Source organism: Erpetoichthys calabaricus, chromosome 2 (assembly GCF_900747795.2).
Source record: "Erpetoichthys calabaricus chromosome 2, fErpCal1.3, whole genome shotgun sequence".
Lineage (NCBI taxonomy): Eukaryota > Metazoa > Chordata > Cladistia > Polypteriformes > Polypteridae > Erpetoichthys > Erpetoichthys calabaricus.
The window spans coordinates 199,273,938-199,287,762 of NC_041395.2; the positions used below are offsets into that span (position 1 = coordinate 199,273,938).

At 41.7% G+C, this 13,825-nt stretch overlaps 1 protein-coding gene across 1 annotated transcript; it reads left to right on the forward strand.

Moving 5' to 3' along the window:
* Nucleotides 1–712: 712 nt before the first annotated feature.
* prss56 (serine protease 56) lies at nucleotides 713–13,810 on the forward strand. The gene is made up of 16 exons (XM_028795008.2): nucleotides 713–2,077; nucleotides 2,753–2,911; nucleotides 3,743–3,946; nucleotides 4,039–4,092; nucleotides 4,776–4,962; nucleotides 5,269–5,377; nucleotides 5,468–5,627; nucleotides 5,724–5,866; nucleotides 6,010–6,169; nucleotides 7,513–7,701; nucleotides 9,081–9,251; nucleotides 9,466–9,632; nucleotides 9,951–10,146; nucleotides 10,281–10,343; nucleotides 11,129–11,235; nucleotides 13,017–13,810. The coding sequence occupies exons 1-16, from the start codon at nucleotides 1,984–1,986 to the stop codon at nucleotides 13,188–13,190; spliced, it is 2,337 nt and encodes a 778-aa protein (XP_028650841.1). The 5' UTR covers nucleotides 713–1,983; the 3' UTR covers nucleotides 13,191–13,810.
* The last annotated feature ends 15 nt before the right edge of the window (nucleotides 13,811–13,825 follow it).

Sequence of the window (13,825 nt, forward strand, 5' to 3'; positions counted from 1 at the left end):
CTGTATTCTGTACGTGTTTCTGCCTTTCCTTGTTTGGTATACTGTACTTTTTGATTTGTGCGTGTTAATTTTCAGAATGATTCTCTTCTATGTATTTGTTGCCTTTATGACTTTAACTTTTACACTTGATTCTGCATGTGTGACATGCTTGTATGTATTTTCTTCAATGGATACATAACTATTACTCCCTCTCTAAACATAGCTACTGCTTAGTAATGACTGTGAAGTACAATACTACAGTAGTATTTTGTTCTCTGGCACCCCAGAAGCAATTGCAGTGTCTACCCATCTTCTGTATACCCCCTACCGTGTCCTTTTGCAGCTGTCTTGCATGTGCGTCAGATATCAAGCTGTGCAGATGTGAGAGTTATTTTACTTGTCAAGACCCCTCTGGAGAAATTTGCTGAATGGACAATTGCAGAGGCCCAAGCACAGTGCCCCCTGCTGAGGCTTCATTACGCAAATAAAATAATGATCTGCACAATTAGCTCAAGTACAAGCCCTAGTGGGCGGGCCTGTTTGTCTTAGGGCTGCTTTAATTAGAGACAGAGTGAGGGGGAGAAACAAAACCAGTATGCTGTTATAGAGGAGCTCAGGATTTCCCTTGGGAAATGTGCAAGCAGGTGGAACTGTGCAAGTTTCATCAGGACAAGTGGAGGCAAAAATGTCCTTATGGTTATTTGCAAGTGAAAAAGTTGACCACAGCTTACCTTCAGGAAACACTAGCAAGAGTCCCAAAAGTAGAACTTTATCCTCCCTCCAATGAAAAAAAAATAAAGGCTTCTCTCTTGTTCCTTTTGCTGACCCCTCCTCGAATGACAAGATGACAAAGGAAGCTGAACTCATTTCATCATTGGTCAGTACTGGTATCACTTTTAACAGTTGAGAGAACTGAATTAGAGTATCTCTCTAGTGACCTCTCTGCCGACTGCATAGGAGACTAGCAAAAGCATGGTAAAGAAATAAAGTGAATAATTTTATCTCCTCACTAAACAATTAGCCAAAACTAGCAGGGTGACTGATGATTGGAATGGAGGAATGTTGACTGCAATTCTCTCGCTTTCCATTCAGTAGTGGCCGAGATGAGTTGAGACACAAAAGGCCAGTAAGCCCTTTCTTTTCATAATGCCTCCTCCCAGCTGAAAAAATGTCTTGTTAAGCGGGTACATTAAAAATGGGGTTATTCATGTCTTGCTTATAAATGGCATTGCTTAAGAGGCATCCTTCACAACCTTGAATGCTTCCTCCTTAGCCTATTGAAATGGCAGAGTGCAGGCACTACTATATCTACTTTGTGGGTCACAGGAAACATCCCATCCAGTCAGAAGTAAAGCCAGGGCCTTTCATTTCTTTTCTCATTTATGTAATAAGCAGAAGCCATGCCCAGCATGGGCAGACAAAAGTGATCTGAACTTACAAAATGTTATTCTGGAAGATAAAAAGCATGAAAATGATCAATTGCGGCGGCTCTCCTGTGATCGTTAAAGAGCCGCCTTTGAAGTATGCAAGCTCTGAGGGGCCAAGAGGACAATGCCTGCTTTGACGACAGGGCAGAGTGGCAGACTTTCCCCTCTCTTCATCTTTCTGTGTTGTCCAAGCCGAGTGACTGAAGCCACAAGTTCTCCTGCACTAATGAATTCAAATGGGCAACTCCACAACTTGCCCCCCCACACATTGTTGTAGCAAACCCTTTTTAGTTGTCTGCCTTGGCAAGTTTTACTGTGCTGGTTATCGTCATCTTAATGAACTAAGCTGTAGGAGCCCCGCCCCCCTTCCATATATACTTCAACGCTCTCTCATTGTTCCACGAGGCTAACTTGCAGCCAAGAGTGTGAGAGAGAGTAAACTTCCTCTGAAGGACAGAAACATCTGAGGAGACAGTCAGCCCACCTGCCATTCTGCAGCAAGTGAAACTGGAATTTTACCAAACAGAAGAGCTTCCGAACTCTTGCTGCCTGCCCCCTGCTGTGAGCCTGCCACACAATGTCATTGACGGTCCTCCTCCTGATGCTGAGCAGCTGCACTGCAGCTCCACTTGTCAGAGATGTCCACCGGCTACCCCAGAGTGCTCTCCAAGGTAGGAAGCCTGGCCTGCTATGAGCATCTTACATGTAGGGCTTGACTCTGATATCTGCTAATGAATTTCATATGGTAGCAGGGCACAAGTGAACAAAGAGGGAAATGGGAATTTGATTGTCAGAGACAGGAAGTCTGTATGGGGCCTGGTTTAGGATCCTGTTTAAAATGACAAAGAGGTGCTATCAGGATGGGATTGGACATATGGGATCTTCTACATACATACTTTATAATTCTTCCTGGGCTAACAGAAATCCTTGTTAGTACTTTCATAATTTCCCCGTTTCCTCCTCTACCTTCTTTGATAGTTACTCTCCCTCTCTCTCTTGATTTCTGTCATTGCCCCTTTTCTGCTTCTGTAAGGTTCTTCTATCCATTCAATTTCTCAGCCATCTTTTTGCTTTTTATCTTTCCATCATAGCCTTTGCTACTTTCATCTGCTTTTTGTTTTGGAGCCTCTCTTTTTTTTCTCCTAGATAGCCTATAATGGTCAATTTTTGTTGTCCTCCTCTGACTTACTAGATTTCTCACTGATGAACCTCCTCTCATCTTCATTTCTCTGAAAATGGTTGATTATCTTCCAGGTTTCTTGTATGTTTTGTTCCGTAACATACATGAGTGTCAGCTGCCAGGTATGGTTTTATTTGATGCTAAGTGTGCTGTTTTCTGACTGCAGTTCTGTCTGAACGTGGCACAGTGATTTTGGAGGCTGCTTTGGCAAATGCTCTTTCTGCCTTGGATCTTGCTGCTTCACATCATAATCAAGGAGACACTGTATGTCAAACCTGTGGACCATGTATCTTCCAAGACTGCGGACAGCAGACTACACCATGTGGTAAGAGCTGTTTGGATGAACAGAAGCCAGCAATCAGTTGCAGCTATTTTAAGTAGTAACATTGTTTCTGTGTGAGTGTATATGTGTGAAAGTGGACTGATATGTTGTCCAGGAATAGGCTAAAGACCTCTACGATCCTGAATTGGATTCAATGGACTGGAGATTATGATGCTGTGCTCCACTGCAAGGGATTTGTGGAGAGCAGAGTAACTAGAGCAACACAATGATAAATAGGTGGATTTTTATAGTAGTTATTTAAAAGGGAATCAAGTCAATTAAATTGGAAAAAATAAATCAGAAAATACGATGAAGGCAACTGTCTTTAGTCAAGTTAGCTATAGTGGAGGTGTGGTTAGTTTGTCTTCATTTCTGTTTGTCTCCACCCATTCTTGTGTATGTTACTCTCATATAGATCTTTGCACTGTCCTGGATGCTCCAACGGTGACTGGATATTAAAGCTTCAACACATCTTTTACAGTTGAGTGGTTTTGGGAGATAAGCTCAATTTTAAGACCACCCTACGGTGGTAGGTGAGCATCATGTGGCCTCAGATGTGTCTAATTAAACGAGAACATCTTGGAAAGCTTTGGATGCACCTTGTAGAAGCTTTGATAGTTGAACTTTCTGGGAAGTTGCACATCATTTCAGGACTTATGTTTGCACTACACCTGCGGTTTCAGAGGGTTTGTCATGTTGTATGAATGTCATGGGAGAATCCTTGTGTGCTGTTCCCTGCAACTTTGTAGTAGATTAAGCAGTCACAGAAAATGGATTGATGGAGAAGCTTTGCTTGAAAAGCTTCAGATTTATCCATATCTCCTCTTTCCACAGCAAACCCAAAGCTGCCCTCCACAGAGCCGAGTTGCATGGACATAACTCAGGCTCAGTCCTACTCCGATGCAAGGAAGCGTAACTGGGCGCTGAGCCAGGCCTGTTATTTCTACAAGCATCAATGTCCATCCGAAGGGACCACTACTGAGAGCCAGTGCTTGCGTGTGATGGCAGAGAGCTGCAATGCCCGTGTCCTGCAGTGCAGTAAGTCTACTAAATGTGCCATAAAGCAGCTTGAAGTATACAGAGTACTAGATCAGTCCAGTCATCTTCAACCATCTTATGTCACTTTGTAGGTTTAGTGAACGCCATTGACAGCCTAGAGCCTGTGTCTTCTCCTAAGAACCAAGGTAATACCAGAGATGAAATTTCAAATTGTGTACTCCCATGAACGTATTGAATAAAATGTAGGGAGCTAGTGCTTAAAAGGGATGACAGTCAATGGATGTATAATCTGTATAAACACGAGGAGCAATAGAGTGACAATTAAAGTAAGAAAAAAACATTCTGGGTGTAGCAGTGAGAGTCCTGGAGGTAGCCATGGAAGTTGGATTAAAGTCAAGACAGACAAATGTGTAAGCACAAACGTCAAGAGCATGCCGAAGTCCATTTTTAGTACAGTCTTGATGGCTATCAAATATTGCCCATTTGCTCTAGTTAATATCCAGTAGGGGGCAAGAGAGCAAGCTTCAAGGTCAGAAATGTGGCATTTAGTTTTCAAGTGTCTGTGGAGGTGTGATGAAGGATGAAGTATCCATGGAGGCTATTAAGTAGGAAAAAGGTTCTCAATGAGATCATGGGGTGGTCCATTAGAGTTGAGTTGGCTTTCCAAAAATAAAAAATTTCTATGGCAAAAATTGCACAAAGCAATTGTCATCATCAGAACAATAGCCAAGGGGTTTTAAAGCATATCAGTGAAAGCAATGAGAATCACCTATGTGGTCTTAAAATACTGTTGAGTGTGTTTGCTTATTTTCTTAACATCTTGGAAATGTATGACTTCTGAACTTTCCTTTTTTATATTACCATGCAGATATCTGTGGCCAACAGATAAAGAGCCTGAACTTTTCGCAGCCTCGCTTCCGTATTGTAGGTGGATCACCTGCAACCTTAGGCAGCTGGCCATGGTTGGTGTCTCTACAGCTGGACAAGACTCTGATGTGTGGTGGAGTGCTGGTAGATAGTTCTTGGGTACTGACTGCTGCTCACTGCTTCAATGGGTTAGTGATTACACTGTTAAAGTTCAGAATTCTAAGGCTGGCTAATGTATCTGTGTTAATGTCACTAACTGAAGTGGCAACAGTGTCAAGCGACTATCCCAATGGAAACTGCAGCATGATAAGTACAGGCTTGTACTTCATCCCCAACAGCGATTTGATGTATCTGATGGGGAAGTAATGTCAAGTGAAATATGAATGAGCACCTTAGTGGATATGGTTAGTTATCCCATGTCATGAAGGACTTAGGGTTAATCATACATTCTGGTCCAACAAACCTTCAATGAAAGCTATTTTTAATTTCTGTAGGAATCACAATGAGAATTACTGGACAGTTACTCTGGGCGAGTATGACCTGACCAAAACTGATCCAGATCAGCAGGTCATTCCAGTCAACAGAATTATCATTCACCCCAAGGTACAGATCATTGATGACTTGTTTTGACTGTTGAGGTTGGTGCTGTCCAGCACTCCTAGTAAATGATTCCATGTCTTGCTCTATCTGTAGTTCAACCAGAAAACCTTCAATAATGACATTGCTTTAGTGGAGCTGACCTTCCCAGCTCGCCTGTCTGCTTATGTGACTCCTGTGTGTCTCCCTGCTGGCATGGAGGAGCCTGCAATGGGCACAGATTGCTATATTGCAGGATGGGGTTCACTCTATGAGGGTGAGTTGGCTCAGTTGCAGTTTCATGTCCTAGAAGATACTTTCTAGTCTATTCCAGTCATATCATTACTTGCTTCTCTTTCCCCTCCTTCTTCAGATGGCCCTTCAGCTGATGTGGTTATGGAAGCTAAATTGCCTACACTGCCACAGAGCACCTGCCAGAGCACCTTGAGCAAAGAGCTGATCACAAGCACCATGTTCTGCGCGGGCTATCTCTCTGGAGGAATTGATTCATGCCAGGTAAAGTAGAATAGTGTGACTGAGAAGCTGGTACTCCGGTTAGACAGGTCTAGCATCTGCTGCTCTAGTAGACCACCAGACTGTATGTGCTGTATATCACACGCCCCATATCTCAAAACTATTCAATGTTTTGTAACTCATAGGGTGATTCTGGAGGACCACTGACCTGTCAGGATCCCAAAACTGGCCGATTCCAGCTTTTTGGGATCACCTCTTGGGGAGATGGCTGTGGCGAGAAGGGGAAGCCGGGAGTGTACACACGTGTCAGTGCCTATTCCGACTGGGTCAACTCAGAGATCTACAGTGAGTTGTCTTTATTATGTCTGGGCCTAGTTTTCATCTAAACATGAATAGTAATCTTGCATGAACAATCTGTTTGAGGGACCCTGCCATGCAGATCAGCCTATCATCATAATGACAAGTGTCCACTATACCATCCAGGCTATAGAAGGCAGGTCCTTCACCCTAAAAAAAGATAATGTCCAAAACAGGAATATAGAAAATAATTTATACTAATTCAATTTATATGGAAACCATATAAAAAGTGACGACAAGCAGAAATCCCAAATCCAAAAGGAAAATGATCACAGAAATAAGAGCACTTAAGCCACCACAAAGTAACCAAAGAGGTAAGACTGCACTCCGCTGCTCTGAAAAACTCTCACATTTTATCAATAGAAAATTTTGTCATTGAAAACTAAATAGTCTAACAGTGACCCCATGAACAACCAAAATCCCACCATAAAGTAAAAAGCCCTGAATGTAAACTGATTAAAATTGATTACACCCCAGAGTGTAGATAGATACAGTAGATAGGTAGATACTTTATTAATCCCAAGGGGAAATTCACATTCTCCAGCAGCAGCATACTGATAAAAAAACAATAAATTAAAGAGTGATAAAAATGCAGGTATAACAAACAGTAACTTTGTATAATGTTAACGTTTACCCCCCCAGGGTGGAATTGAAGAGTCGCATAGTGTGGGGGAGGAACGATCTCCTCAGTCTGTCAGTGGAGCAGGACTTTGACAGCAGTCTGTCGCTGAAACTGCTCCACTGTTTGGAGATGATACTGTTCAGTGGATGCAGTGTATTCTCCATGATTGACAAGAGCCTACTTGAGCGCCTGTCACTCTGCCATGGATGTCAAACTGTCCAGCTCCATGCCTACAATAGAGCCTGCCTTCCTCACCAGTTTGTCCAGGCATGAGGCGTCCTTCTTCTTAATGCTGCCTCCCTAGCACACCACCGCGTAGAAGAGGGCACTCACCACAACCGTCTGATAGAACATCTGCAGCATCTTATTGCAGATGTTGAAGGACACCAGCCTTCTAAGGAAGTATAGTCGTCTCTGTCCTCTCTTGCGCAGAGCATCAGTATTGGCAGTCCAGTCCAATTTATCATCCAGCTGCACTCCCAGGTATTTATAGGTCTGCACCCTCTGCACACAGTTACCTCTGATGATCACGGGGTCCAGGAGGGGCCTGGGTCTCCTAAACTTCACCACCAGCTCTTTGTGGGCCTGAAGATGCCCTCTCTACCCAATGTTAGGCTTGGAAAGTACAGCTTTTTACTTTTTGCACATTTGGTGTAAGCGTCTGTGCCCCAGAGTTGCTTGTTTATATCCTTTAATACTATCTTCCCAGAATCCTCGACTAGTCGGGAACCCAGCTGTCCTGAACTGCTTAAAGCAGCAGCCTTTGAGAAGGAGTCAACAGGGTCAGAATTTGCCCATCTGTGTCGCTTCTACTCGCAGACTTGTCCACCATCACTGGGAGCTGCTGGCTGTACTCGTCTAGCTGAGGAAAAATGCCATGCTCAGCACAAGAAATGCCGTAAGTCTCCTTGTACTAAATTCCTGGAAGAGTCATGGGGAATATTCCAAACTTTGGTTTGTTCCTACTGTAGCATTTTTATCATGTAGAACTTCAGTCTGAAAAGCATTCTTAAAGGCACGTATCTTGCTGCTTCCATACATTTGAACCCAACAGTGACATGGAGCCCTGCTTGAAGAGTATTGTATAGCTCGGGGTCAGCAACCTTTCAGCGGTGTCATGCCGAACCTATGTTACAATGCTATTCCGTGTGCCGACATAATTCTACCAATTTTGTTATATATAGTATAAAAATTGGTCCGGTTATAATGGGCTTCAAAAGTATATATTATTATATTATATACTTTTGAAGCCCATTATTACCGGATATTATATTATTGGTCATTCAATATTTTAAAATACATTGTGTCAATTTTTTTTTTTTTTAACTACATTCGGTGGCTTTATTTTTCATTCCAAAAATTTGACTAAAATAAGTAGTTTGTTTCTTAGTCAGAAACAGCCCTTTTTATAGCTTCACTTTTCTTATCAGAGTTTTTAAACGTGGACTAATGGTTAGTTTGATAATGTCTTTGTACACTTGACATACGACACACAACACTTTCACAGCATAATGCACACATTTTAATGTACCACGGCTTGCACTGAACACATGGTTTCCCTTTACATGTGAGTCGCATGTGCTAAACGTAGGTGAGGACACGGAGCGTGAATGCATGTGCTATAATTAAAATATAATAACAAGAGGTTTGTTTTAACGTACCATGGCCTGCATTGAACACATGGTTTCCATTTACATGTGAGTCGCATATACAAAATGTAGGTGAGGGTGCGAATGCGTGCGCTGTAATTAAAATATAATTTTTTACTATATTTCAATTCATTTAGAGCGCCATTGAGAATTCCGAGTGCCAACGGTAGGTTGCCAATCCCTGGTATAGCTGTTAACTACAAACTGACCACTAGCAAGTTTAACCATTGTTCAGAGTGAGCAGAGAGAAGCTGCAAGAAACAAGTCAGAAGACAACAATTACAGGCAGTCGAACTGTTAATTATGAATGACTTTTGAAGTTCTGAATTGTCATATAGTAAGCTGTTAATTCCAGATGATTCAATATGGAACTGTACATTGTTTATTTTCAAATTTCAAGACCATTCTATACCATTCTCTACTAGTGAGTGGTTACTTACTGTACTAGGTGATTGCTGCCCAGTGAGTAATTGTTAATTAGGGTTTTAACAGTAGAATGCTAACCATTTCAGAATATGAAATTAGGGCCTAAGGTTTTAATCTTGCCTTCTTGGTCTATCCTTTGCACAAGTGATGCAGTGACAAGGGTATGGCCCACCACTAACGTCAGGGCATTATATGATTACAGAGCTACGCTCATTCCTGCAAATGCTGCTTGATTTGCTGCGCCGGGTGGAGCATTTCATACGAGAAAAGCTAGATCTGTCATTCTTCACTCAGACTCTTCCTCAGTTTGTGGAACAGATCTACAGGAGTAGCCTGGTGACAAGGGAGAGAAGGAATACAGACTCCCAGTCAGGTAAAACACCTATACTCAACAGAGGAAGGCTGGGAAGTGACCAGCAAGTTGAACTGTGGACCTTTTACACCTTTCTTTCATCTCCTGGTCAATGGCTGATTCTACAGGGAGAATGTTGGGCAATTGTAGCCTGAAAAATGTCACACGCATTTGTGTCATTAGTAGACATCAGGCTCTATGAGACACCACTAAGCTTCTTTTTGCCTTTTTAAAGGACAGATACCTGTAGAAGCCACCTCCAAAGCAGCTACCCCACTCTCTTTCTTCAAGAGAGTTGGAGCAAGCATTGAAGACTGGGTGGAGTACCTTAGGGGCCTCTCACAGGATACTGATGAAGAGTCTGGTCCCACACCTCATGCAGAGGAGAAGTTCTTTGTGCAGGTAATCTGCAGTCAGAATAGACAATTCGTGGTCATTTTTAAAGACTGACCTATACTAATTTAAACTTTTTCTAGATGTTAAGCCTGCTTTGAACAAAGACTATGAATTCAGAGGTGGGAGGGAAGGAGCTGAGTCTTGCTAAAAAGTGAAAGAGCTTTAACCCAGAAACTAGAGGGGTTAAAGGCACTTTATGCTCATGACAGCTGCCAGACTCTCATAACGATTCTGACTTGACTGTATAAGAGAATAAATTTGACTGTTTCTCAGTGTGATGAGTCAAGAACTTGTCATTAACAAGAGTTTGATTTTAAATTGCAGGGGGACACCCCATTGATGCCCAGTGTTAAAGAAGAATACCTTTCCCTTATTGAGACGCTGCAATCTCGGCTTGGCTCTAGGAATCTCATTGCTAACCCTATTTCAGCAGAGGTGAAGACCCACACTGCACCTACCTTGGCCTCTGTCACTTCTTTCACTGTAACCTGGCCTATAGGGCTGCTACACAAACGAAAAGGTTAGTTTACAGACGATGGTAGACCAGGAGTTAAATGGCATGCAATACAATAAATTGCCATCACAGGCCAAAAGGGCACTTTTCTCATTACCTGGCACTGAAGCAGCTAACACAGCACCTCATCATATTTATAGGGCAGGGCCTTAGAAAACGGCGGACTCTGAAGAACCGGGAGGTGACGCAACTCAGCACTAATGGTAAGAATGTAGCCAGACCAAATCACTCTGTTGATGTACCCATGTGATTCATTAGAGCAGGAATCTCAAACTCCAGTCCTGGAGGGCCTCAGTGGCTGCAGGTTTTCATTCTAACCTTTTTCTTAATTAGTGACCTGTCTTTGCTGCTAATTAACTTCTTTTGAATTAATTTTAACTGACTTGTTTTTTAAGATTTGTTCCCTGGAATTTCTTCATCGTTCCTCTGAATTGCTTCATTTCTCTCCTTAAACAGAAATGAAATGTGATGTGAGTGAGCCAACAGAAGACCAACTAAGTCAGGTCCTCAAACTCCAACCAATTTCACTCCAACCAGCTGCTTAATTAGATGCCGAGTTTTGTTGTTAATTAAACACGTTCTTTAATTCCATGGCTTGTTGCTGTTCTCATTGTGCAATAGCAAACATAATTGTTGATTTTCTCTCTTCTAAGCGCACTGTTAAAATGTTCTGGGGACCTGAGCAAATCAACATTCCTGAGACCTTCACCCTTTTTATTTTCAGATATTGTGTGATGGTCACAGTTTGCTGGACACATTTTGGTTCATTTTTTGTTAGGCTGCTAATTAAACGATTATTGGGTCTGAGTCTTCCAGAGCAAGTCAATTAAAATTAATTCAAAAGAATTCAATTAGCAGCAAAAACAGGTCATTAATTAAGAAAAGAGTTAGAATGAAAACCTGCAGCTACTGCAGCCCTCCAGGACTGGAGTTTGAGATCTCTGCATTAGAACATCTTTAAGCTGCACTGATTTTTTTCCCCTGGCAGGGTGTGCCATGGATATCAAGGCTTTGCCACTCATTGGCTCACTCAGGGACACTTACAGCTGGATTCTGGGCATTCCCATGCAAGACCTGTCGATGAACTTTCAGGAGGTGAGGAGAACAAGTAAAGAAAGGGGGAACAATTCCATCTTGCAGGCCATTGAGGGGAGGGGGGGGGGGGGAAGATAGGGTTTCTGGGAAACTGGCACATGTAGAAAGAGAACACCGTTTAATAAATCTGACCACAACAAACTATTAATTCATTAAACAAACAAAGGAATTCAAAATTAGAAGAGTACTAAATTTTCAAATGCAAACCAAGAATAAAACAAAATTGAAAAAAAAATTTACAACAAGAATAATACAGAACTTAAGAAACATACAGAACAAAATAATTAACCACGTGAGTAAAGATAAAATGGTTAAAATCCAAACATTATTAAAAAAAAAACAAAAGAATTAAAAAAAAATTCCAAACTTAAAAAGATTATTAATGCTAATCAGACTTAACCAAAATCTCTACATTCATATTCAAAGTCTTAATACAAAAGTTAAAATGAAATTCAGAATGAAAATGGCAAGACATCACAAAACTAAAGGAAAGACATGGAGCATAAGGTACCAAAAAACACATTAGGTTAATGCCACTGTGCAGAGGCAGTGGCTGTCAGAACCCATGACAATAATTTCAAAAATAATATTAACACATACCCACCAAATGGAAATCAAATGAACATTCAAAATGAAAGTAAAACAGAAATCTGTGACTTCCAAGTTGTAAGATGTAAAAAAAAACAAAAAAACAACAAAATACACAATTAATGGCAACTGCATCACATTTAATGACTGCAGTTGCTGGATGTTGTTAGCTTGCAGGTGTAGAATTATGTAACTGGTCATCACACTCCCTAATAATTTTCCAGCACTGTTTCTAATTTCCTTCCTATTGAGACAGGAAGAGTATTGTAAGATTAACACATTTTTTTGTAAATCAATGTGGAGCATCTGATTTCTTTTTCCATTCTGCCTTGGTACAATAAAGATGAGATGTCAAATAGATATTTATGATGGCTCTAAAGTTCAGTGAACCTCTCTTTTGTTTGTGGGCTCCACATTTCCCTTTATTTCTTGAGGTCTCCAATGCCTTCCTCTCTTCCGGCTGAGCTCCCATTAATTGTCCACTCTCATACCTGCCACAAAAGTAAAAGCTGTTTGGTTTTGTTGTCGATTACACACAAAGTGGCTGGGAGATTCACACTACAGGACTGACAGTCACAGCCAAGTGTTGCGACTTGTGAAGACCACGTAAATAAAGGCTATGACTGAAAATTACTATGAAAGTTGTGTAGTGTGACAGGTTGTTCAATGTAATTAAAGAAACAGAAAGTACATAGTTAAATTAACAAAAGAAACTAAAAGAAGATAGCAATAATGAGACAATTACCAAAAATAAATCTATAATAAAACATCTTGAGACAAAACAATATAAAATTAACAATAAACAAAATCTCAGATCAAGGCCCACAGTAGACCATAACAGCTATAGACTGTGTGGCTGATGGCTGCTACTCATGAAATGGGGTTAGGAGCTGGAACAGAATAATAGGAGGATAGGGATATACAACAGAGGGTGAAAAGAGAATTGACAGAGATACACGTGTGGTGAGACAGATATAGACAGTGGGAAAGATCTGCAAGGTGGGCTGCTGGAGGTCCTGGGGTGGAAGGGTCTGTATTAGAAAAGGTGGCTTATGATGCAGGGGTATAGGAGGAATGCTATGCTTGTGTCTAATGCCTCTAGTCTAGATCTTAGCATAAGTTTTGTGTTTGAGGATAGCATCCCATCACCGCCACCCCTCTCTCTCGCTAACTGTAATATTTACTCTTATTAGGTTCTGGTAGACATGATGTCCAAGAATGAAAGAGGACTCTATGAGGCCCGGGTCCGTGGTACTGTGGGCGGACGATCCGTCACTTTCTATAGCCTGGTGGGTCTGGAAGGTGAAGCTTTCTACCGGAGTGTGCCCCGACTCCTGGCTTTGGCACTAAACACCCTCAAGACATAAGAGAGACACCTATGCACAAACATGGAACGCCTTTTTTCCCATTTTGGGACTGTATTGAGCTTCTGGACTGGTTCAGAGGGAGTAGGGGGAAGGTAATCTGCTTGGCAAAAGGACCCGCTTCACTAGAACGGTTGCAACAGGACAGCCAAGCTCAACAAGTCTATGATAGCTGCCTCCAAAATGCCCCTTTGTGTGTCTCTCACGTTTTGGGCTTTTAATTTGGGAAAGAGAGAGAGTCTAGACTGCTGCCCAGTCAGCTGGAGAATCTTGAATGAATGACATTACAACCAGTGAGGAAGCAGAGCTGTGATGAGTCAGTGATCATAGGGGCTACCATTAACCAGTAGCCAAAGGACTGAGGGACATGGCAGCTAAGTTTTGCTGCATCACCCAAGGAGCAAACAATGAAAGAGAATAACTGTACAAAGTCTCTTGGCTTATTTATTTGTAAATATATTCATGTCAGTAATAAAAATAACAAATCAAACCCAAGTGCTTCCAAAATGCATCTTGACTGACTTGATGGTAAGCCACCTACTCTTAATTCATGGAAAGTTGACCTACTTCTCCTTTGTCCTGTTTCACTCAGCTACTTCCTTGTCTTCCACTCACACTTTCTATGCCTACTTGTTCTG

What these genes read in the sequence shown, in the direction of transcription:
- prss56 (XM_028795008.2), top strand. Translation starts at nt 1,984, where the DNA reads ATGTCATTGACGGTCCTCCTCCTGATGCTGAGCAGCTGCACTGCAGCT. An exon ending in ACCCCAGAGTGCTCTCCAAG is followed by an intron (nt 2,078 to 2,752) that starts GTAGGAAGCCTG and finishes TTCTGACTGCAG; the next exon opens with TTCTGTCTGAACGTGGCACA. An exon ending in GAATACAGACTCCCAGTCAG is followed by an intron (nt 9,252 to 9,465) that starts GTAAAACACCTA and finishes GCCTTTTTAAAG; the next exon opens with GACAGATACCTGTAGAAGCC.